At 31.8% G+C, this 25,982-nt stretch overlaps 1 protein-coding gene and 1 long non-coding RNA gene across 4 annotated transcripts; one reads left to right on the top strand and one right to left on the bottom strand.

Annotated features, from left to right (window-relative positions):
- Positions 1–245: 245 nt before the first annotated feature.
- On the bottom strand, positions 246–17,590 carry LOC140452715 (uncharacterized). Of its 3 annotated transcripts, none has more exons than XM_072547046.1 (4): positions 17,216–17,352; positions 7,955–8,291; positions 5,463–5,661; positions 246–1,365 (listed from the first exon to the last, which is right to left on the bottom strand). In XM_072547046.1, the coding sequence occupies exons 3-4, from the start codon at positions 5,656–5,658 to the stop codon at positions 302–304; spliced, it is 1,260 nt and encodes a 419-aa protein (XP_072403147.1). In that variant the 5' UTR covers positions 5,659–5,661; positions 7,955–8,291; positions 17,216–17,352; the 3' UTR covers positions 246–301. The 3 variants fall into 3 exon arrangements, with proteins under 3 accessions (XP_072403147.1, XP_072403144.1, XP_072403138.1); XM_072547043.1 differs by having other exon boundaries at positions 7,955–8,303; positions 17,216–17,338; XM_072547037.1 differs by lacking the exon at positions 7,955–8,291 and having other exon boundaries at positions 17,216–17,590.
- A 342-nt stretch (positions 17,591–17,932) lies between these two features.
- Positions 17,933–25,561, top strand: LOC140439919 (uncharacterized). The gene is made up of 5 exons (XR_011950755.1): positions 17,933–18,119; positions 18,223–18,408; positions 19,170–19,255; positions 24,232–24,629; positions 24,688–25,561. It is a non-coding gene; the product is annotated as an uncharacterized lncRNA (long non-coding RNA).
- Positions 25,562–25,982: the final 421 nt, after the last annotated feature.

Genomic DNA, 25,982 nt, shown 5'->3' with positions numbered 1-25,982 from the left:
TCGTCTTCGGGGATACCTGTCCATTTCTGGAAGGCTCTCTTTAGGATAGTTTCATTTACGGATGGGTGAATGTTGGTGACCGTGAAGAGTTTTTCTTTTCTCCTCACGGTCATGATAATGGCGCCAACTTTCTCATTTAGTTCTTGCTTGAGTTTCTCAGCCGCCCCTTTCCCTGTTAATTTTACCTGTATATCTCCCCCGTTCCACTCATATTGAACCTAACCTAATTTAACCTACAGTTTCAATTTTAACATTTATATTTATACAATAAATACGTAATCTCTATTTATATAATCAATATCTAGTCTATATTTATACAATCTATATCTGATTGATCAGCATTTAAAACAATGCCTTCACCATCCTCTCCAGCGCTGTTATTATCTTCATTATTTTCTTCACTAACCTTTGGTCTATTAACGTTTGCACTTAATTTTGAATCATTCTCTGATAAGACACTTTCTTGTTGTTGAGTGCGGTTGTCTAATTTGTCTACGGATACCCCTGACTGTTCTTCAACTTCTTTACTAGTTTTGCTATGACGAGAAATCTTAGTTTGACACGAATTGTCTTTATCTTCTGCCTTATCAAAAGTTGGCTTGTCAGAGATTTCTTTTCCATGGCCAGAATTTTTACTTTTTTGTCGGTGTTTTATCTCAGTAGAGACATCACCCAGTGACTTTTTTGATTTACCCTTTGGAAGAGGTATTTCCATTATAGAGCTCGCACTGCTATCAGTGACGGAATCGTGACTTTTCTTGTTAATGCCATTTTGTCCGGCTTCTTTGATTGTTGTATTTTTAATGATTCTAACAGTTCTTGTAAAATTCGTCGTCGCCGTATCTATCATAACATTTTTCCAATTTGAACTACTACTCTGATCTCCTTCTTTGTGAGTCGATTTCTGGATTAGTTTGGTTTTATTTTTAGCTACTGCATTCTTTTCCCTTTCAGAGTCACTTTCTAATTGCTTGTCTTCCGCTGCTTCGTCACCTTCCGTATCACTAGATGAGATTACTATTTCTTCATTCTGTGGACTCTCTACTATCACTGCATCTTCTTCATTACTACCCTCTTTATCCTCGATTTCATTACTAGGTGGTGCTGGTTCAGCAGGTTTAGTGGATTCCAAAACCAGTTGAGATCGTATAGCTCTAGCTCTGGCTTGAAGTTCCAGCAGTTCTAGTACACTCATCAAATTCTTTTCACTCATGGGATTTGGTTCTGTCTCTTCATTTTTGCTTTTTTCTCTTTTGTACTTTTCTGAACCATGATCCTTGTCTTGTTTTTCTTTTTTTATCTTTTTGTGTTTATGTTCTTCTTTTATTCTGGTCCTATGTTTTTTACCCTTTTTTACTTCAGAATCTAAAAATAAAAACTGAATTATTGGAAAAATAAAACACATCATACACATAATATAATTATTCAAATGACGATTCGTTGTGAAATCTTCCAAATATGTGAAATTTAAATTTGAATAAAATTTAATTATAAAATAAATTTTCATTAAAAATATTCTTCATTTATTTAAATGCTATCTTTCGTAATAAGTGGAAAAATTAATTTTATAAACAGATCGATTAAACGGCAATGGGAAATCCCTTGAATCCAGTATTTGCAAACTATATTAAAAAATTCGAACAAGTCTTACAATTAGCAGATAAAGTTCCATTGTACTGGCTCCGCCTGTACCGGAGTATCCACACATAGATTTTTTTAATATTGCTAAATTTAATTATTAAAATAGAAGCTTGGAAATAACTACGATTTAGTTCATGTCACATACGTGTATACAAAATAGTCTGGTCAATTGGCTATGCCTAGTCCATAAAAAAAATACGTGTATTTGACGTGTAAAAACTATGTATAATAAAGTATATTGTTAAACAATACGTGGATTTACAATAGAAAAGGCATGTACGCGGAGTTGTATAAACAGCATAAATTATTTATTTTAATCAACTTATTATAGATAGATATGATTCATTAGTTATGTGTTGGGTTGTCATTAGTAGAGTGTAGACATCGGTTTTTGTTTACGATGTTCGACTCGACCTGAGTTAAAATGTACTTGTAAAGTTATCAAATAAAGCACGCAAAACTACCATCTCTAAAAGTGCAACATGGAGAATCGGCTGGGTTAGGTTAGACACCCGAAACCACACGTCATGTGGATATTACTTTTGTGATGACGAATTTCTGAAATCCAGTACGCCATGGAAATAAAGAAGAACAAATAGATTGCATTTTTAAGAGGTTTTAGATTAGCGAAAAACCTATTACACGAAAGATTTTTCCACAAAAATAGCGTAAAATAAAGCCCACGCATCATTATTTGAACAACAACTCTAACCATCATCTTAGATAAAAGGGTAAAGCAATAAAATATCCTTAACGAGTTCATCTAACATATGAACCTGAAGATTTAGGGAACGAATTGAAAATCAGAGAAAAATATTTGTGATATAACGGATTCGACCCAACTGAAATCGAACGACCCACGCGGCTAAACACTCAACCGTAAAATCGAACAACAACCAGAACAAAGTGCTTTCTTACCTTATATTCACAATACAATGGATCGAGTTGGCAAACTCTTAGCAAAACATGGCGTTAAGTCCACTTTCAAACCAATGAATACGATGTCGAAAAGATCGGCCAAAGATCATAGATGAAATTTATCTAGTAATTTTCCGTTAGTTATGGTTCAGTTTATACTGAAACAATAATATGTAGTATCTACAAATATTGATTTGACTAAATAGTAGACCATAGAACTCTGTAAAAAAATCGACCAGAATAACAGACCGTTGCAGAAAGCTCTGTTCCACACCAGAAACGAACATCAGTTTTTACTTAAAGAAACACATAAAATTAATACCTACAGATATTCAGAGAGGCGTAGAAATCGAATATTATATTTACTGTGAATTGTAAAACCCAAAGAGGGTTGCGATAAAGTATGGAACAAAATAAATATCTTTCAAACCAAAAAGACGACACTCATGAAGTTTTGCATGCAAGTACAATGACACATAACGCATCTGATCCATATTTTTGTTACTATCTACCTCCAGTTTCACCAAAAATACCCTTAACTTATTTAATTTAAATGGGACACACTATATTTTTGCAGTTTTTAAACGGCCTTGTTATTCCTAATTCTAATATTAAATATAAAAAAATCACTTCAAATGTTCAACTTGCAAGCCATTCACCTCCTGATAATGTGCCAGCCTATTATTAAATTCGTGAATCACTCTTTCCAAGACTTCACGTATTAGTTCACATTTATCAATAATCCTTTGCCTTAAATCCCGCAGGCATGTTGATCGCCTAATGTAAATACGCGATTTTAGATAACCCCAAAGAAAAAATCTAATGAGTTAAGGTCCGGGGAACGCGTAGGCCACTCTATGAATCCTCTATGTCTAATCCATCGATTTGAAAAGTTCGCATTCAAAAAATCTCTAACCCAGTCGATAATAGTCGAGAGACGCTCCATCTTGTTGAAACCAAAAATTTTGTGGTAACTGGCCTTTATGTTGAAGTTCAGGAAAAATTCTGTTATTTAGTAAATCTAAATACTTGCCACCCGTCAAGTTTCCGTATATAAAAAATAGGCCCTAAAGCCTATTTTGGACAATTCCATTATAAATATTCAACTTTTTTTAAAGCTGTTCGATTCCGGTTGCGGTTAACTGTTCCAATTTAAGCAAGAAAACGCATCAAGTAATTAAGAAATAGAAACATAAAAATGCTAACAAAACAAAAACAATAATTGATTATATGTATTTATATATCACAATAAATCAAGAAAATAGAAGATGAATGCATTAGTAATGCATTGATTCGTGATCAGTGTAGTAGTGTCTGGGGCTCGGGAGAGGATGTCGAAAGCTCGACACAATCGGCACCGGTTCAACCCGGAAGACTGTTCAGTTTAATATTTCCTGTAATGTAAAACCTGCTACATCCGGATCAATGTGGCGACCGACCGATCCGGATATGAAAACATCCGGATATCAAGACCATTTAAAAATATGTAGCTGTAAACGGCCTGAAATTTATACAATAGTTTATAGCGTTTTAGGAATTTAATAGGTATCAGGAGTAAAATACAGTATACGTACATTACATAGATAAGAAAGGTAAAATAAAACCTAAACATTATAGAGTTTTCAAGCTGTATTTCTCTTCTTATAAACAAAAATTAAACGTTTATAAACTTAGTACATACATACATACAATATGCTCCATATTAAAAACAAAAGGTTACACAATTTATTTACAAGTTACACATTACAGCATAGTATTCGAACGAAAATTTACTTTAAATTAAAAAAGAACACATGTAATTTAAACAAAGTTCTTACTCACAGAATATCATTAGTTTTAGCAAAAGTTGGTTACTTTCTGCTGCTTTCCACACTGTACACTTTTTTTGAAACCATATCTCTCATCCTTTTTTAGAGCATCACACCACTTGCACAAGTATCTTCTTGACTTCGAACGTAGCACAGCAGAGACTCGCACGACTTAAATCCTTCGGAGTGGCTCATTACGACCGGATTTTTGTCAGTGCTTTCATCACCTTCGTTGTCTGAGTTTTTCTCATTATTCTTGCACACCATGTTCAATATATCGCCGTCTGTTAATTCGTTCAGTTCGTCTGCACTCAACCACTTGTTAACATCGTCTTCCTTCATTTTTTTTCACATCCCGGCAGGTTCTTTATCACTTCAGCAATCTCTTCTTAGTTGGAAGTTTCATCGGTACCTTCCTCTGTTTTCTCTCTCGTCCATTCATCAGATGCTTTGTGGTCTAACAGCTTCCTCCATGACTTTACCATTGTTATTGGTATTATGTCATCCCATGCCTAAGCCACCCACATCACCACATCTCCATGTCCACTTTTTTTAGTCTCTGTAACGGTTTCTCCTTCATCCATTCCAGCATTTAACGCCGTTGGTAACTTTCGACAATAGACACGTTTTATAGATTCTATAACGCCGTGCTCCATAGGCTGACAGAGGGATGTCACATTTGGAGGCAAAAAAGACACTTTTTTTCATCATCTTTTAGTTCTTTTGGGTCGGGATGAGAGAGTGCGCTGTCCAACAGCAAGACTGCTTTTCCCGATAGATTATTTTTTGTTGTCACTGCTCAAGAGCAAACAAAGATTGAGAGCAAACATAGACCCACAGTCGGGACGTATAGAAAGAATGGGAGAAAGTCAACTCAAAGTCACATACCCCACTAGAAATATACCCATGCGTAGAGAACTAGGAATGAAATTCTTAATATCTTCTTTCGCTTGTCGCACAGTTCGAATAATTTGTTCCGCGAACCGTCCAAATATGGGGATGTCCGGATATAACAGGTTATACTGTATTATTAAAAAATAATAAGAAACAATAAGTATGTATTGTTTTAAAAATAAAAAAATTAATAATATTAACCTTGATCCAAATCTATAATTTCCAAATCGTCATCACTTATGTCATCCAAAGATATTACATCATCAGGCTGGTCCTCTGGATCAGTTGAACTACTTTCTTCATTCAGATTTTGTCCATTGAAAATGTATTTCAACCTCTTATTAGATATGCCCAGGAGTTCTTCCAACAGCATTGAATTAATTTCTTCAATATCCATACTCTATAAGATAATAATATATTAATTTTAAATTAAAAAGGATAATTTATTACAAAATACATAATAGAACAATAACTACCATTTCTTATATTTTAATACTCTGCTGTTATATTGACATGATACATTATATATTGGTAAATTGTATATTTACAATGTAATGAGCTATTAAAGAAGTACTCTAGTTACAGAGTAAAGCCGGGGATACGCAAGTTGCTGGCATAAGCCAGTAATTGGTATAAACAAAAACACATTTGCGAGTAATTTGCATGCCAGCAGCTTGCATGCGTGTACTGGCAAGGCAAAAAAGCAGGGGTAGATATACACATACCAGTAATCAGACTGGTTTCCATGTAAAAAATTTTAAAAAGTCATTTTTAATATTTTTTAAAAAGTCAATTAAGTTTTTGAATTTTTTAAAACAAAAATGGAAAGTATTCGGAGTGAATTAAACAAACACGTATTGTTCATAGCCATGGATATTGTTAGAAATTTAATAATGAAATGCAAACGGAACTAAAAAACATTGGGTGAGAAATTGGATCAGAAACCAAAATTTAAAAAGGAAATTACCAGTGGTTGGCTGGTATAGCATAGTTAAAAAAAAAAAACTTGGATGAAGTGAAAACTTCTTTTTGTAAAATGGTATAAAATTTTTAAAAATGGATTTATAAATTTTCAGAACGTTTTCAATCCCATCAAATCATCATCAGTAAAAAACGTCTATAAAGTAGTTGGAACTAGCCACATAATGAGGTGAGATGACCCTTAAATTATATAATTTAAGTAACGAACATTATAATTTTTAAGACACTAGGTCGATGATAAAGGATTACATTTTTTAATGGGAACGTACAATTTCCCAGCTCGAAAAAGGGGAGAGTTACTGAAATTATGTAATTTAAGGGTCATCTTGACCTCATTATGTGGCTAGTGCCAACTACTTTAAAGACGTTTTTTACTAATGATCTGAAAATTTGTAAATCCATTTTGGATAATTTTTAAAAATTTTAATAAAAACTTTATACCATTTTATAAAATAAGTTTTTACTTCACTGTAAGTTTTTTGTTATAGAAACCATTTGAGAATGCTTCCAGAAAAATTGGATGAACTGCTTGGAAAAATTGAGAATAAAATTAAAAAAAACCCATATTATGCGAGATGCGATCCCAGCCAGAACTAAATTAGAAAGAACTCTTACATTTTCGGCTACTGGCGATGTTTATATACATCTTTGGAGGCATTGTATAGAGTAGGAAATTCTACGATTTCTAGATTTGTACTAGAGGCTTGGGTGAAATAGCTACTACGTTGAAGGATTTTATCAAAGTAAGTAAAACAATGACAAACAAAATAAAACAAATGAAACTACAAGAAGAATATACCAAGGCTGGCCTAGATATTAACCTCGCCAAAACAGAGTACCTATCTACAAGTGAAGAAGACATAGAAGATCTACAGATTGATGACAACGTAACAATCAAAGGAAAGGATAAATTCAAATACTTGGGGTTTATAATCACGAAAAAGGCAACAACAGAGAGAAACTAGGAAACAAAGATTAGGACAAACAAGAACAGCCATCCGACAACTTAACTCAGTATGGTGGGATAGACACCTAAATATGAAGACACAAACCCAGATTTATAAAACATTAGTGCGAAGTATTATGACATATGGGGCTGAAAATTGGATCATAAACAAGAAAAACAGCAGTAAGATAGTAGCAATAGAGACGGAATGCCTGCGAAGATGCTGCAGACTAACAAGAATGGATAGGAGAAGTAATGACGAAATAAAGCAAAGAACATCAATAGAAAAACATACTAACATACATAGAACAAAAAAAACTGAAGTGGTATGGACATGTAAGAAGAACAAGTGACAACAGATGGATAAAGAGAATAACCGAATGGAGCCCCATAGGAAGGAGGAGAAAAGGACGACCCCGAAAATCCTGGAGGAACGAAGTAGACGACGCCATGAGTAAGAGAGGCCTAAACGATGGAGAATGGAACAACAGAGAGAGATGGAAACGGTTGAGCGAGGGAAAGCAGTGAATACTGTAGAATCAGTATTCAGTATCACCTCCCAGCTTGCATGGGAGGTGAATGCATAATGGAAAAAACAGAATATGGAGTGGAGGGTTGAAAATAGGACACCATATTAGAATGAGGGGAAGAAGAGGAGGAAGATTGATATTAAGGGGAAGTTGATTGATGTGATTGACACCTCTCATGGTAAATTAGCATTTGAATTGTCGTTTGTAGATCTAATGCATGTACTAAAGGTAATGACCTTAACTGGACGGCAATATTTTAACCGAAATAGTAGAACTCATCTTCAGTATGAGTATTTTTTGGATTATTGATTGCAGTAGCAATATTTTCCAGTCGTTCTAATGCATTCAAGTTGTCATTATTATTTTCGTTTAAATTCCTTTTCCTCGTTTTGACCATTTGAGGTTTTTTAATTGTATTTTAAAGCAGGGGTTTTTAAAATAAAGCAGTACTTGCTGTACTTATAGTAAATGAATGTTGCTGTTCTGTTACTTCCGAAGATGGCTGTGTTTCACCAAATGACTATTGCTGTTCTGTTAGTTCTGAAAATGGTTGTGTTTCACCAATGTTGAAGACTGTTGTTGTAGCTGCAACAAAAGAAAAAAATGCTTCATATTAACATACAATCTATTTTTTATTTTTCAGATGAACAGACGTTTCAGACGAAACAAGAATGGAAGCAAATAGAATATGGCTTTCTACCGAAATGAAATTTTCCAAGATGTATTGTATTGATGGGAAGCATGTAAATATAAAGACTCCCGATGCACTAAGACTTTTTAACCATAAATATCAAATAGTATAATACTTCTAGCATTAGTTGATGGTGATAATTGTTTTTCCTATGTTGACACTGTTTGCAATGGAAGTGCTTCAGATAGGGAATTATTCCAAAGATCAAGTTTTTCAAGATTTGGAATCTTTGAAGCAAGTATATCGCTTAAACAAGAAAATGTAGATAATATCGTATTAGCGTCGTGTTTTTTACACCACTGGTTGGTGAAAGCTTCTGAAGCATACGTAACACGAAGACGTGTAGACTATGAAGATATTCAGGTAGGTGAAGTGATTCCAGGCACATGGCGTCAACAGCCAACTACATGTAACAAAAACGCGTAATAATCATTCATCTAAAGAAGCTTTACTTGTTCGAAACACTTTGGCCGATGCCTTCATTACGATAGAAGCATTGACTTATCAAGAACGTATGATCACTATTATAAGTTAGAAGATTTGAATACTTATTGTAATGGGTATCGATAGTATTTAATTTTTAATTAAAATATCATTGTTTGCCTTATTTTAATACCTACCGGTTGTAATTAGTTTTGACTGTAAGTTTGAACCCTCCGACGGGCGCGCTATTGGTCTTGTGTGCCGCTTTTTTACTAATTTCAAGATTTCGTAAAGTATTATTAGTTACATCTGCTTGTTCGTCCCGATATTCTCAAATAACTATATTAGACTTCTTACGACGCATATACCACGTCGGTATATAATTAACTTAGGAGTCAGTGAGACGCTGAAGTTAAATGTATTAAGTTTATGGCATTCCGTGCCGCAGTGCGTCCGACAATGTAAGTAAAATTAGTTTTGAATTTTATCTGTTTTTATTACTTTTTATTTAGTAAACATGTTTTTTGTGATAAAAGGTATTCTAGGATCTTAGAAATAGTTGTAGTAAATTATTAATTATATAAAAAAATCTAAAAAATATTTGCGACCACAGAGTTACAAGATTCTATGAAAATCCAGGATTTTGATTATTTATTCTAGATTGCCAAAGATGAAGAAAATAAAATGTAAACATTTTGTTTCCAAGGGGCACAGCATTAAGACTACTACCTGCCAAAAACCAAAAAAACCAATTAACGGAAAAAATCAACTATATATTAACAGTCAGATACCTGGCTATTGCGAAGTCTTGAGAAATCCTTATTTCCCTGGACTGCATTTGCTTATTTAAAATGGTTCATTTTAGTACAATAAGCTATTTAGTTTTATTTTAAAACAACTTTTTTTGTAGACTACTCGACTACTATAATGTTAAACGATATTTAAAAAGGGTAACGATGAAGGTTGAATACAGATGCAGATTGATATAGAATAGAATAGACAACTACAGAAAGAAATAATAAAGACATTTAGAGAAACCTTCAAATATAGTAGTTTGTAATCGAAACAAGATTAGTAAAAATCAACCGAGAAGTAAGACAAGGAGACACAATATCTCCAAAATTATTTACAGCTGCCCTAGAAGATATCTTTAAGTCAATAGACTGGGAAAATAAGGGAATCTCTATTAACGGACGATACTTGAACCATCTTAGATACGCAGATGATGTAGTACTAATTGCCGACACGTGGAATGCACTAAATACGATGATTGAGAAGCTGCACATAGAATCCCTAAAAAAAGGACTGAAAATGAATTGCAGCAAAACTGAACTAATGTCAAACAAATATGACAAGCCTATGATAAACATCGAAGGAACAGAGATAGAACACGTAGATGAATATACATATCTGGGTCAAAATGTCAAGGTAAGTAAAGAAAATCAGACTACCGAAATAAGCAGACGTGTAAAAATGGGATGGGCAGCATTCGGAAGACTCTCATACATATTTAAAAATAAAAATATACCTCAAAGACTGCGAACCAAAGTATTTAATTCCTGTATCCTACCTGTACTTACATATGGAGCTCAAACCTGGACATTCACTAAAATAAACACGGAGATCAGAAAAACTCAGAGAGCTATGGAACGACAGATGCTGGGTATCTCACTCAAAGACCATAAAACCAATGAAAACATTCGTAATAGAACAAAAGTAAAAGATGCTGTCGAACTGGCAGCTAAACTGAAATGGAAATGGGCTGGACATAACGAACGTCTTACGGATGGCCGATGGAATAAAGAAATCGGGAATTGGCGGCCATATGAAGCCAGAAGACCACGAGGAAGACCGCAAATGCGATGGAGCGACGATATTAAAAGAACTGCAGGGCCAATGTGGAAACGTCTTACAAACAATAGAGATGAATGGCGAGAATTAGGAGAGGCCTATATTCGGCAATCCGAATAGAGAAAAAGGCTTACAAAAATCAATAAGATTATATTTTGTAATGGAGAGATTTTCATAATAATTAGACATGTATGAGATATTTCATAATAATGATAAGAAATTTTAACTTTAATCCTTAAATTTTAGGATCTGTTGAGCTAAATAAATAATGGGAAAAGACATTTAGATTTTAGATTACAGTCGCAGTGAATAAATTGAAATTGTTTCCATGTATTAGATTTCACCTTCAATTCAGATAACATATGTTTATAAGTACTATTTAGTCCCTTAACTGATATGGTGTCAGCATGTATAAGTGAAAATACATAAAGCCAAATCTGGTTAATACATGGGTACAATGGGTACAATGGGTACAAAGACCTGAGAAAAGTACCTACAGTTTTTTTCCTGATAAATGGCTTTGGCAGAGCCAATTAGCAATTCTACAGTTAATGCACTTCTCAAGGTGGAAAACAAGATTATGAAGGAAAAAAATAAAATCCAAATGGAAAGAACAGTACTTAATGATAGAAAAAAAAAACATTAGAAGGAAGGATCTAGTAATACACGGAATAGAGGAAGAACAAGGAGAAGATTATAGAGACCTTAATATTGTTCCAAACATTAATCTAAAAACTAAGAATTAAGATAGACCCGGAACAAGAAATACCTGATATAAAAAGAATAGATAAGCAAGATGGCCAAGGAATGAAAACCAGACCTATATTGATGGAAATGAGAAGTGAAAATAAGAAAACAGATATACTGAAGAAGAGTCCAAATATCTTAAAGAACAAAATTTATATATGCGAAGACTTACCAAAGCAAGTAATCTCTGAAAGAAAACAACTCGTCGAACAAATGAAAAAAGCAAGACAAGAATCAAGGTAGCCACCAGGCACAATTAAGGTACCATACGATGTGGATAAATGGAGAAAGACATTCGCTCGACCAACTTCAAAGCTATGATATTGTTACGATAGATAATGACGTGTCATATGACTCAAAACTGTAAACATATTTATTACTAATATCCTTTCTCATTCAAGTATTTTCCAGATCATATACCTGCCGGCAGAAATGTCTAGTCCCCTACGGTAAAAGACCTGTTTGGCTCCACGACGATCGATCGGAGAAGTTCTGGAAGGTCAAATTCCACTTCGAGAATAACTGTATTTTATATATAAACACGAAAGTTGTTGAAGAACAGTTAGTTTTGAGTCCAAAAATATAATTGTACGCGATAAATAAATATTGTGAAATAAATTAGTAATAAAGACTTTAATAAATTTGTAAGTGTTATAAATAGAACCTGTAATAATAAATAAAAACAATAAATTAGAATTATAATAATACTACAATATAAACAAACCAGCAAAAGAAATGTGCACAATAAGAAAAACAATTGAAGAACAAAGTAAATCACAGGAAAAGAAAACAGTTAGATCCCCCATGGGAAGCCCAAGTACAGAAGATAAACTTAATTTTACTAGGCGATTTCAACGCAATGACAGGAAAGGATGACATAAATAAAGACGTAGCTGGAAAGGAAACTCTCCACACAATTACTAACACTAACGGGATAATGCTTTGTAACCTAGCCGCAACAACAGACACATTTATAATGAGCACATATTTCAAAAATAAAAAAGAGCATATGATAACATGGCTAATACCAGGATCAACGGAGGGCAATCAAATAGATCATATTTTGATTTCAAAAAAGTGGACAAAAACAATTCAAGATGTCAGGTCATATCGGGGTGCAAATGCAGATTCTGACCACTTCTTGGTAATAGGAACTATGGTAATGAAAATAATTAAAAACACAAACCAATACACAAAAAAATAAAGTGGAATGTATGGAAACTAGAGTTAAATATTATTCAGAAAGATTTTTTTAAAAAAGTTGGAGGCAAATTTAAAAGTTTCAAGCCCTAACAATATAGAAGAAACGTGGAAAGAAATAAAAGGTAAGGAAAGAAATAAGAGTAATAGGATATAAAGAAATTAAAAGGAAAAAATAATGGTACGACAAAGACCGCGAAACAGCAACCAGGGAAAAAACCAGGCAAGAAAGAAATGGCTGAAGACAAGTAGAGCAGAAGACTTAGAAGAGTATAGGAGAAGAAAGACAGACTCGGACAAATGCTGTACAAGTAGAAAACAGAGATGGATTGATGAACTTATAAAAGAGTTGGAAGTAAATAGCAAAAATATTGTAAGGTTATATAAATATATAAAATCCCAAAACAAGAAGAAACCAACAGTTAAGATTGATGTCAAAATATGGGAGAAACATTACAAAGAGTTATTTAAGGCTAAAGAAAGCACTCACGCATGCACGGAAGAAACATACCTGAATGATAAAAATGAAATCGAAAATCCGTCATATGAGTATTTTTTACGTATGATAAGAAATCTAAAGCAAAAGAAAGCAGCAAGCCCAGACGAAATCCCAAACAAACTAATAAAACAAGGTGGAGAAGAACTACAACGAAAAATATACGACCCAATAATAAGGATTTGGGAAGGAAAGAAAGCTCGAAGAATGGAAAACAGGGTGGAAATTTCTTACTTTAAAGAAAGGGAACACCGCACAATGTAACAACTGTAGAGTAATAACATTGTTAAACAGCTACAACAAAATAATGACATCATTAATCAGACAAAGACTGCCAAAATACACTGGAACTAAAATAGGAGAATACCAGCACGGATTTAGAGAGAGAAGGTCAACAATAGACACAATACACATACTCACAGTCAATTTAGAAGTGTTACGACCATGATATCGATATTACACATCCTTTTCATAGATATCAAGCAAGGATTTGGCATCTAATAAGACCCGACCTAATAAAAGACATGAAAAACCTAGATATCCCAATGAAACTCATAAAGCTTACGAAAATGACAATGGAAGGATCGACGGCAGAAATAATAACATACGACGGCACCTCCAAAAATATAGAAATAGTAACTGGAACACTACAGGGCGACTCTCTATCAACGTTACTATTTAACGTCGCTATAGAAGAAACAATAAGAGCTACTGAAATGAAAGGTACAATTATTATAACATCGACGTCACAACTTGTGGAGTATGCTGACAACATAGCACTGATTAGTAGAAACCTAGACAGTTTAAAGGAAGAATTTAATAATAATCTAATACGCTCAAGAAAAAGTACAGTTAATTTGACAAGGTTAAATATTGGGAAATATGAGTTTGAAAAGGTAGAACATTTTAAATATCTTGGAGCCCCCGTTAATGGAACTAATGAAAGAAGTATAGTAATCAATGAAGGAATTCTAGCAGGAAACAGAACTTACTGGAAATACAACAACTTTCTTAAAGATAAGAAGCTTACTCAAAATACTAAACTGAAAATTTACAAAGCAGTAATTAGACCAGTAATCACATATGTTGCTAAAGTAATGTGCCTGACACAGAAAGATGAAGAAAGATTGAGGATCTTAGAGAGGAAAATCATTCAGAGAATATCAGGCCCACTAAACTTAGCTAATAATAAATTTAGAAAACTAATGAAGCATGAAGTAAGAGAAGTTTTGAAAGGAGAAGACATCATCAGATTTATCAAGGAACAGATACTTAGATGGATGGTACATCTAGAAAGGAGAAAACCAGAAGCAGTTATCAAGAAAATCACCAAATAGAGACCAGTATCATGCACACCACAAGGAAGAATGAGATGGTAGAACCAGATAATTGCGGACCTTAATAATATGGGAGTTAGAGATTGGAAAACCATAAACAAACAAAGGAAAGAATAGAGAAATATTGTAGAAGACGACAAGACACACAACCAATTGTAAAACCAAAATCTTAATGAAGACTGATTTCCCACGACAAATAAATCGGAAGAGTCCAAAGAGAACAGCAATCACTCTCCTAGCTGTGTAGATGCCATGATGATGATAAACACCAATTATCAAAAGAGGTAATAAGCATGACCAAAAATTATCATCCTATATCAATATTAAGCACTATTCAAAAACTGTTTGAAGCAATATTAACAGAACATCTATCTTTAGTATTTAGGCACAAAATAGCTTCCCAACAATATGGATTTTGCAGTGGCAGATCTACAGAAATCAACCTTCTATATTTTGTTAGTTATATACAATCATCGATGGAGGTAAGATGAAGCTATTTATACAGACTTACCAAAAGCATTTGAAAGAGTTCATCATGAGCTCCTATAAAGTAATCTCGAAAATTTTGATATGACTGGATCTTTAACAAAATGGTTTGCAGATTATATTACCACCAGAAAACAAATTGTATGTTTTAACACTATTAAGTCTAATGAAATTTTTGTAACTTATTTATTGTGTAACATCTTAATGTATGTGCCTGTCTCTGACATGAGCACACCTTACTAGTCATTTTGTACACCCTCGGATGGGAGACAGGCAACCTTAAATTTTTCAAGTCCCAGTGAATCTCGTATTTGTATAGAAACATATAAGTAACTAAATAGTGGTGCCAAAATACCATTTTTTATTGCTAGCCAGTGTCATTGTAAAATGATATTTATTATCTAATAACTTGCAGTTGGAATCAATGATAATTTATATGGATTCAAAATTTTGTTTTCATATAAAGCACCAGTCTATCTGAAGCGAATTAAGTTTTTTTGAACTATTTGGTAAGTAAATTTCGTATATAATAATTGATAGATATGAATGTAATATACATTTTTTATTTTACTAAATTTATTTCATTATAATTTTTATACAAAAATTTAATTAAACACATACATACAATTTTCACTTACAAAAATTCGATAATTTTTGGACCAAAATTTCAAAATTAATGTGTATTAAGTGGTTTTAATAATGATGTAGTTGAAAGTTTTCATCATGGAGTGGTACTGATATTTGTCGATAATTTAAAGGTATTTTTAGTAAAAAGGTCACGTGAAGATGCTGAAAAATTACAAGATGACTTGACTAAACTTCAAAGCTAGTGCATCAATAATGGTATGGAACTGAACACAAGTAAGTGTCATGTCATGTAATTTTATCGAACTAATAACCCTTTACTATATGATTACAGTATTATTATTTCAGTTCTTTCATCACAAACTTTAAAAACCTTTCGTGAGAACTTTAAAACCATCATTAACAAATCTTTCAGGCTTCTTGGATCTATCAAATGGGCTACTTCTGATTTTACGTTCATCCAACCATTAAAGATATTATATTGTCGGTTGGTTAGATCTCATCTGGAATATTGCTCTTTAGTGTGGTCTCGCTATTAAGTGACAGAATTGAGAATGTGTAACATAAATTCCTTCAACATATTGTGTTTAAAATTGTTAAGTATTTTAATTATGATAATACTTTAAAGATGCTAAATATTTCTACATTAAAGAGCTGTAGGATACAGCATGACTTGATTTTATTATTTAAGTTAGTTAACTCTCAAATTGACTGCCCTGCCATGTTAGCCAAAATTTGAATTTCGCAGTTCCCAACTGCCAGACAAGACAATTGGTTTTATTAACTGTACCAATGTGTAGAACAAATTCAGCATATTACTCATTCTTATACTGAAGGCAAAGAGTTGCAAATCAATTCAGGGACCATGTTGTCAAATATAAAAGCATATATTATTATCAGAAATATACTTAGGATTTATGTTTGCTTTTTATATTTACTTATATTTGTCTATGTATTTAAATTTTTATTGTTTTACAATTTAGCTTATAAATTTTATGTTGTTTTAAATCTTTAACTTGTAACATGTAGCTTTTAAATTGTACTTGTTTTGTAAAATGGTTTTGTCTGTAAATAAATAAATACAGTTGGAAAAATGAAAGATTACCCATGAAGGATCACATCAATCACTTATTTTGTATTTGCTGTCTTTTTCTATAAATAACAAATGTTTGTTATATAAAAAGACAGCAAATACAAAATAAGTGATTGATATGATCGTTTATGGGTAATCTTTCATTTTTCCGACTGTAAGTAAATAATCTGTGGGAGAGTATAATATGTTCATGTAATATATAAATGTTTAAGATTTTTCTCTTGTATTTCCCTTTAACTAGTATCATTAATCCTTTCAGTGCTGTCTGTCTTCTATGATAGCTAAAATATTGATGTTTAATTTTTGAGCTTTTTTAGCAATTTCATTTAATTTTGTTCTGATACCTTGTATGTTCCAAGTTCACAATTCATAATCAATTTTCATTGCTTATTTTAAATTCTGTGTTTTCTGCCCATGTGTCAAAAACAAATCCATAAATCAATATAACTGATTAATGTGCTAATCACCTATAGAAAGTGAACTACATTAAAAAAAAAATTGGGTACTCACTTAGTACAGGGAACATAGAACGAATAAAGGATCAAAAGTAATTTAATATAATTTAATTTTAATATTGTTCAATCTTACCTTCATACAATCCGGTGCCATACTTTTAATCTTTCTAGGTTTAATGATTTTTAGCACTTCTTTCATTAATTTAACTCTGTCATTTAAATAGTACGATAATTCATGTTCACTGCCTTCATCTTCAGATTCAGATTTGGATTTTATGAGTTTTATTAGTTTTTTATCTTTCTTTGAATGTTGCCGTTTATCTCTACTATGCTTCAAAAAACTGCTCATCTTTTATATTACTATCTAATATGATTTCAAATGTACAAATTAATTATATTTCTTGCATACTTCTTGTTATTCATAACATTTGTAAATAAATATAAGTATAAGTATTCAAGTTTCATGTTTCCTAACCTAAAAATATCAGTTTGATTTTCATTTCATCTGCAGCTACAGTGTCAGGTGTCACGCTGTAGGAAAAAACGAAGAACAGCATAATTCTACCAGGTCTACCGGTGCAATATTAATATAAAATTATATAATATTATAGTTAATGTACAAATATAAGACTGTAGCTGTAGAAAGAAATTAGTTTTAAGTATAATTTCAAAAGTTTATGTTTAAGCTATCGGAATTCACAGGAGTACTGGATACTCGAATATTCCCAGGTATCGAGCAGGCACATTGCCTATGACCAGTGCCAAAACATCTCGGAGTCTCGGAGCCTGAGCCAAAAGTGAAAAGAAGAAGATAGAAGATATACGTCAACGATCAACGTCATAACAAATATTTAAAATTTCAATTCAAGTTTACAGTTTAGTCTCCTTTCCTTTCTCCTTTTTCCTTTTTTACCCTTAGCATTACCGTTGTGGTATTTTGAGTACCTATTTTATGTGCGTAATTTGAAAATGGTAAAGAAGTGTTGCATTTGTGGAAAAGAACAATCAAGTGTATATGAAAATGTATCATTCCATAAGTAAGCAGTTGATGTTCTTGAATAATATTTAAAAAAACAGTATTTCTAAAAGTTCCTTTAATTTTTAATATAAATTAAATCAATCATTATGTACCTACTTCAGATTTCCTAAGTCAGAAGAATTACGCAACAAATGGATTAGTGTAGTTGGAAAAACAATATCTTTCACTACTGCACTTATATGCAGTGAACATTTTCATCAAAAGGATTTTATTAATTTCGATTCAAAACGTAGACAGCTGATAAAAGATACTGTGCCAACTAGAAATTTATCAAACAGTATATTAATGTAAGTTTTTGAATATTTTTATTGTTAATTATTTTTTCTGAAAGATGTGGGCTCCGAAAAATTGTAAAGAAAATGTTGCATACAATAAAAAAAATTTTAAAACTACGTATTTGTGGTACAGATTTTATTGATTCAATGAAGTTGCATTTTTATTTATTACATAATCTAATTACAAATTCATAATATATATTTACAATGAGGGTAAACAAAATCTATCTGTATAAAATGCTAGGGCTCATCAAGTTAGAATCTATGGAGAAGCAAGAAGCTATGAGCTAACAGTTGAATTCTAAAGCGAATGGGGATTTTTAAATGATAAAATTGAAACTTAGTAATTGCTTATTCACCTTTATATCATAAGTGTAGTGGTTCCCTCATCAAAACAGATTGTTACTAGAGAAGGCCCTATTATTGCAGGGGAACCACCAGTATCAGATATAATTTTAGGAAATTACCTACCTACTTATATATTCTTATAACATGCAAGATATGGATTTATCCATTCAATATTGAGCAATGATTATATAAACTTCAATGCACATTATCAACATCTCTTGAAAGACATAATGTAATATGAGATAGTTTACCCAAGAATATTAAGTATAATGTGTATACATAAAGCTAATTTTTTTTCTAAGGATTTAACATTTTATTGGCACATTGGATTTCAAAGTTATTGAAGATGAAGTACAAGTGGTTATTATATGATATTGCTGATTTTGTTTGATATCTCAAACACACACTTAAATCAATGTTTTTAGGCCCATTGATCCTTTAACTGTAGTTGAAGCCATGTATGAAGACAGCTGTGCTATTTAATGCTGATTACTTATTACTAGTTGACCAAGTAAGTGAAGATATCTTCTACAACATCTTTATGTATAACATTTTACTGCTCTGTTGTGCCAATCAGTGCTGCTCAACAAGTTTTTGATTTATTTTATTGAAATATGACCTACAGATTATAATATATTGTATTCATGCAATGAATTTATTGACAAACATGTTTTAATCATTTTTGTTTAACTTTTTGTGACATATACTGTAGGTTTACCAAATAATCAAAGTTATGCCTTTTCAAGAACTTATTGAATTAGAAAAATTAGGTTCCATCTACACATATAATTAAACAATTATTCATGTTATCTAAATGTCATGTTATTGTTATGGACAAAGAAATATGTACTGTGGTGGCGATATCTGTATTTCCATCACATTCATACTTGTCATCATATATTACATTTTTGTTGACAGTTAAAAATTAAATTATATAGTATTAGAGAGTTATTGAAGAGCTGTTTTATGTCGTCCTGTAATAAAAACACCTTTATTTTGACATACCTGCATTAGCAGTTTTGTGTCCTTTATTTTTGTCTTTTAATAAAATATAGGCCGCCTGTATTTAAATTAAATACAGGACAGAGAACTTAAGTTACCATTATTTTGATGTAACCTGTCAAATTATATGTAGAAAGACATCTAGCTCTAACTCTATATTTATAATTATATACATATTTGATCAAATTTGTTGTATGTTCTGTTTTATTTAGTGAACATTGTTATTGGTATTATTATTATTCTTAATTAGTAAATCTTCCTGATTATTGTTTTGTTGTATACTGATAATATTCATAAGTAATAAATCTATTTCTGTATTATTTGTACTATCCAAATTAGCTATATCTAATGGTTCTTCCATATTGTAAGATAAGTATTATGGATTATAATATTCTTTAAATAACAATTAAATTAAATTCAACATTATACTTTTTCAATGATCTTATTTTAATTTTTAATCTAGGATTAGGTATATAAGTAACACATAGGATCTTATAGGCATTAGGCATTTATAGGTTATTGTTATATTATACAAAAATATTTAATGTCATTTGTCAAAATAAAAGATTTCTTTAATATGATAGTAATAACTGTCTTTTAGACATTTAGACATGGAGTATTTTGTACTTTAGTAAAGGACTAGTAATTCTGCTTGTTAGAATGCTTTCATTTAAACCAAGTAAATATAAAGTGGACCTAAGAAAGTCCTTGTGGACCTGAGAAAGGCGTATGACTCTGTACCAAGGTCAGAACTATGGGAGGCAATGTACAAATTAGAAATACAGACGGAACTCGTAGAAGCTACAAAAGCTCTGTATAAAGAAAATAAAGTGTCCATTAAAATGGGAACAAGAATCATAGGAGACTTCACCACAACAAAAGGGCTCCTGCAGGGTTGTTCCACATCTCCAACCCTATTCAAAATATACTTAGAGAAAGCCTTGACTACATGGAAAAGAAAATGCGAAGGCATAGGAGTACCGGTACGGAACGAATACCTATATACATTAAGTTTTGCAGACGATCAAGTAGTGATTGCACAAGACCAAGACGACCTCAGCTACATGATGAAAAAACTACAAGAAGAATATACCAAGGCTGGCCTAGATATTAACCTCGCGAAAACAGAGTACCTATCTACAAGTGAAGAAGACATAGAAGATCTACAGATTGATGACAACGTAACAATCAAAGGAAAGGATAAATTCAAATACCTGGGGTTTATAATCACGAAAAAGGCAACAACAGAGGAAGAAATTACACAAAGATTAGGACAAACAAGAACAGCAATCCGACAACTTAACTCAGTATGGTTTGATAGACACCTAAATATGAAGAAACAAACACAGATTTACACAACATTAGTGCGAAGTATTATGACATATGGGGCTGAAAATTGGATCATAAACAAGAAAAACAGCAGTAAGATAGTAGCAATAGAGATGGAATGCCTGCGAAGATGCTGCAGAGTAACAAGAATGGATAGAAGTAATGACGAAATAAAGCAAAGAACATCAATAGAAATAGACATACTAACATACATAGAACAAAAAAAACTAAAGTGGTATGGACATGTAAGAAGAACTAGTGACAGCAGATGGATAAACAGAATTACCGAATGGAGCCCCATAGGAAGGAGGAAAAGAGGACGACCCCGAAAATCCTGGAGGAACGAAGTAGACGACGCCATGAGTAAGAGAGGCCTAAACGATGGAGAATGGAACAACAGAGAGAGATGGAAACGGTTGAGCGAGGGAAGGCAGTGAATACTGTAGAATCCCTAAATATATATATATAAATATAAAGTATGATCTGCTCCTCTTCTGATCATTTTTTTACTATATCCTGTATAATTTTTTTTTCTCTCAATGGCACACTATATAATCTACTACATGTCTCTCTCATGTCGTTTTGTTTGATAAGTCATGCTAGGATTCGGCTAGTTGTTTACTTTGTTCTCAGTCAGAGACCTTCTTCAGGTCAATAAAGCAAATTTTACCTTATAGTGTATCTATTATCATCCATAGTGTCATGTGATCTCTTGTGCCCTATACGTTCATTAATAACGAAATGCTGTGTAACGCCCTTTTGGTAGTCGCTTTGTTTGTTTTTTTCATCTTCATATATTCGTTATATCGTCCCCTTTCATTTGCTATATCGCATGTTAGGATTCAGTCAGTTGTTTATTTTGTACTCAGCCTGAGGCTTCCTTTAAGTCAATAAATCAAAATTTGTCTTACAGTAAATATATTTTTATTCATAGTGTCCTAATGAAGGTACCATAGTGTACTAATGTTCATTAATATTGAAGATACTCTGTACTGCCCTTTTGGTAGCTGCCTTATTTGTTTTTTCTATCTTAATATATCCGTTATTTCCTTACCTTTCATTTAACACATCACACGCTCCAATCGGACCAATAACAACGGAGATGTGATATAATACCCTTTTGGCATTGCCGCTATGTGTGCCTTTTTCCGTCTAAACATATTCGCTACCCCTTCTCTTTTCCAATGATGTATCATACGTCACGACCCGACGATCTATTCTACACACACCACAAAACATTAAAAAACTATTTAAATCATCAATACGACTTTTTATCGCAAAATAGTGTTAGCAATTCTTTCCGTACAGTTGCTTATAAACAAACATGTTAGGTTAGGTTAATAATATAAATAACAATAAAGTGCATGTGAACACATTCCTAAATGGGATAAAAAATACAAAAGAAAGTCTATTTATTGACAAAAAAATACTAAAATAAATAAAAAAGTGCCCAAATTAGCATATCAGTTTGATACAAGGAAGCAATGTCATTACGAAATATGTAGAAGTGGTATATAATAAATACACGCTCTAAATCATTTAAAGAAAATATATATTATTTTGTAAATTTTATAAAGCCTTTATTTCTTTATAAACAATCTTCTTCTCATTGCGCCGTCTCCTTTCGAAGGTTGGCGATCCAAATGGCAATTGTAGTTTTGGAAACTGCTGCGCGAAAGATCTCTGCGGATGAGCGGTCGAACCATCTCCTCAGGTCTTTCAGCCACGAGTTCGAGTTATATACAATGTTATTTCTTTATTAAATAAATATATTTAATAAAGATTTTAATCTATATTAAATAAAATTATATATATATATATATATATATATATATAATTTTAATAAATATTTATAAATTTATAAACCGGTGACGTATGAGTTGTAATATATATTATACGTCATTAATCAAAATTGTTATCAATAAATCAATTGTATCGTTTCAAAACAAAATATGATTGAAATGTCAGATTTATACAAATATTTTAAGATCAAAATTACCCAACTGGATCCGGTATTTCTCGAGTTGTTATAAAAAAGTTTTAAAAAAATTAAATGATGTCTTATTAAATCGATCTACGTACAAAACCAACATGTACTTTCTTGCATATAAACCAAATAAATATAAACTAACATAAATTATTTTGCAAAATAAATCTTACCTTTAAATTAGAGCAACCAAGGTTTTTGTCAATTTTGCGAAAAAAAAAAAAAAATATTCGTATTATGAATTATCTATGTAATTAATATTTTTATTTGAACATATCATCAAAGAATATAGAAGCATATGCATCTATATTGTTTGGTGTCATTACAAGAACAAAATATGAATGAAATGTCAGATTTGAATAGTTCAGATTTTCTTTCCTAGATGGCGCTAGGAAAAAGGTTTTAAATCTAAAATAACGTAAAGCTTTACATTGTTTTATAAATAAATTCTACCTTAAAAATATTAAAATTAATTATTAATTATATTAATATATAATTAATACAGTATTATTAATTAAACGTATCGTTTCAAGAACAAAATATGATTGAAATAAGGTAGTTCATATTTATTTCTTAGATGGCGCCGTTAGTTGACTGGACTTACAGTGTGAGATGCCACTGTCATCATAGCCTTTTACATAGATAGATCCTGTAATAAAGTCGGCTCTCATCTTATTAGGCTTGCATAGTTCATGAGCGAACTAGTTAAAAAACCGGCTCCGATTCGTGAACTAAATCAACTTGTTTACCAGAGCTGACTTAAATATTATTATAAATATTATTTAGAGTATTTTCAACTTTATGAAATTAAATGAAATGCCTGATATAGACAAAGTCTGTGTAATGTCCTTTGATGAGATAAAAATTAAAAAGAATTATTTATATGATAAGGCAAATGATGAAACTCTCATGCCATACAGTTATCTCCAAGATATAATATTAAGAGGATTGTTTAAAGCTTGCAGAAACTATGCAGAATCATCAGGTATTATAATTTGGTATTCACATGAATATATTGTCTGATTGTTTGTAAGAGAGTTCGATGAAATAAACCTTAAAACATTTCATATTTCAAGTGATTGGCACAGTTAGCAGTAAAATTTTCGAGAACAACTGAGTTAGTTTTTCCTGAATTATTATGTTTTAATAATTCTGTACAACTTTTGTAGGTTTCCAGTTTTCAGTTAATTAGAAACCATTTTGTTGGCCAAGGTTTTATACTAAAAGAAAAGAAAGCAAGCAAATCTATAATCGAAGAAATTATAGATGTAACTATCTCGTCAAATCTTACGATATGTCATAAGATCACTAATACTCTTAACGTCCAAGGAGCTGCAAAAAGTGAAATGGCAAAAAATTATTTTCAAACAATAATTTTAATCTTTGACTTAATTGGTTTGACGTCTTAAACGTCAAATATGATATACCAACTGATACCAGGGAGAGAATAAACGCTTATGGGTTAGCATTAAGCACCCAAGATAACATTGTTAATTTGATGACCACACATATTATAAACTTAAGGGTCAAAGGCAAAACAACATTACTTCTATTTCAAAAAGATACTGTAAGGATAATTATTTATAGTTATTTATGTTTTCTTTTAATTTTGCAATTTATTTTAGGTATCATAATGACTAATACGTCACTCCAGCTTTTATTTACTGATCTAAATGACAGATTTGGCACAAAATATCTTCTACCGATTGAATCAAGATATTAAAAAATTTTGGGGTAATTAGGGCAAAAGGTGGCCTTTATGATCACCGTAACGCTTTAGAATTAAAGTATCGTTAACGATCATACATTCTTGTGGAAGAAGATATTACTCCTGATGCTCCTATGGAAGATTACATTTATGTGCCAAATATTTTTCTTCGTTTAAAATTGATGAAAACTTTGATGAACTGAACTTGATTGCAAAGATATAGAGTATGATGGACTAGAAAATTTGGCAGCCTGACAAACATTTAAAGTCATCTGATTCAAATAAGTATATTTGGATGACTCATTTGAGTGAAGGGGGTTTAACAACACCTTCACCTGAATTTATGAATAAAATGGTTGAGTTGGAAAAAATCTTCAAATCTGAAAATTGCGACTTCTAATTTGTAAAAGCTATTTAAAGTATTTGATTGAAAAGTCTTTTTATTGATTGCTTAGATAAAACTAAAGAAAAAGGAAAATTTATAAATGTTTGTATATAAAAATTATATACATGTACAATTACCACATGGTCTTTAGCTGTGCTAAGTTTGAGTCAATTTGTACACTGTGTTTAGTTTCAATTAATTGTGTATACAACATAATCTTATAATGTCCATTGTCGTAAGCTTCTTTACATATTTAATATCATCGACTGTTAGATGTCTTTTTAAGGTAACACAATTATAATAACTTTTCTATGGATATTTGGTTTTTCATATTGTTCTTTTTAGATGAACTGATGATGCTTTCTGATTAGAAAGCGAAATGTCTTCAATAAATAGATGAAGTAGCCACCTTCTTTGTCTTTTTTCTCTCCACCTTTTGACCGAAAAATCCACCACTCATCGAGTGATCCTTAATTTATATTGGATAGACGGTCGTATTCCTTTTCTCGATATATATATATATATATATATATATATATATATATATATATATATATATATATATATATATATATATATATATACACTCGCGATCATAAAATCCGGGTCACCTTGAAAATCACCGATATTTCATTTTTAACGAGCTTTATCGTAAATAATAATAATACAAATACAAACTAATGCATGCTTCTGAGAATTGTTGCAGTCTTAGCGGTTTCCTTTGCAACAAAGAATTTCAATAGTGCCGATTTCGCGGGAAAGCGCACACTTCCCAAAATGAACGGTACCTGTAACTGCCGCTTGTTTTAAATGTCTCATTTGTGCTT

This window comes from Diabrotica undecimpunctata, chromosome 1, assembly GCF_040954645.1.
Source record: "Diabrotica undecimpunctata isolate CICGRU chromosome 1, icDiaUnde3, whole genome shotgun sequence".
In the NCBI taxonomy this organism is placed as follows: Eukaryota; Metazoa; Arthropoda; class Insecta; order Coleoptera; family Chrysomelidae; genus Diabrotica; species Diabrotica undecimpunctata.
This window is presented reverse-complemented; position numbering and strand designations above follow the sequence as displayed.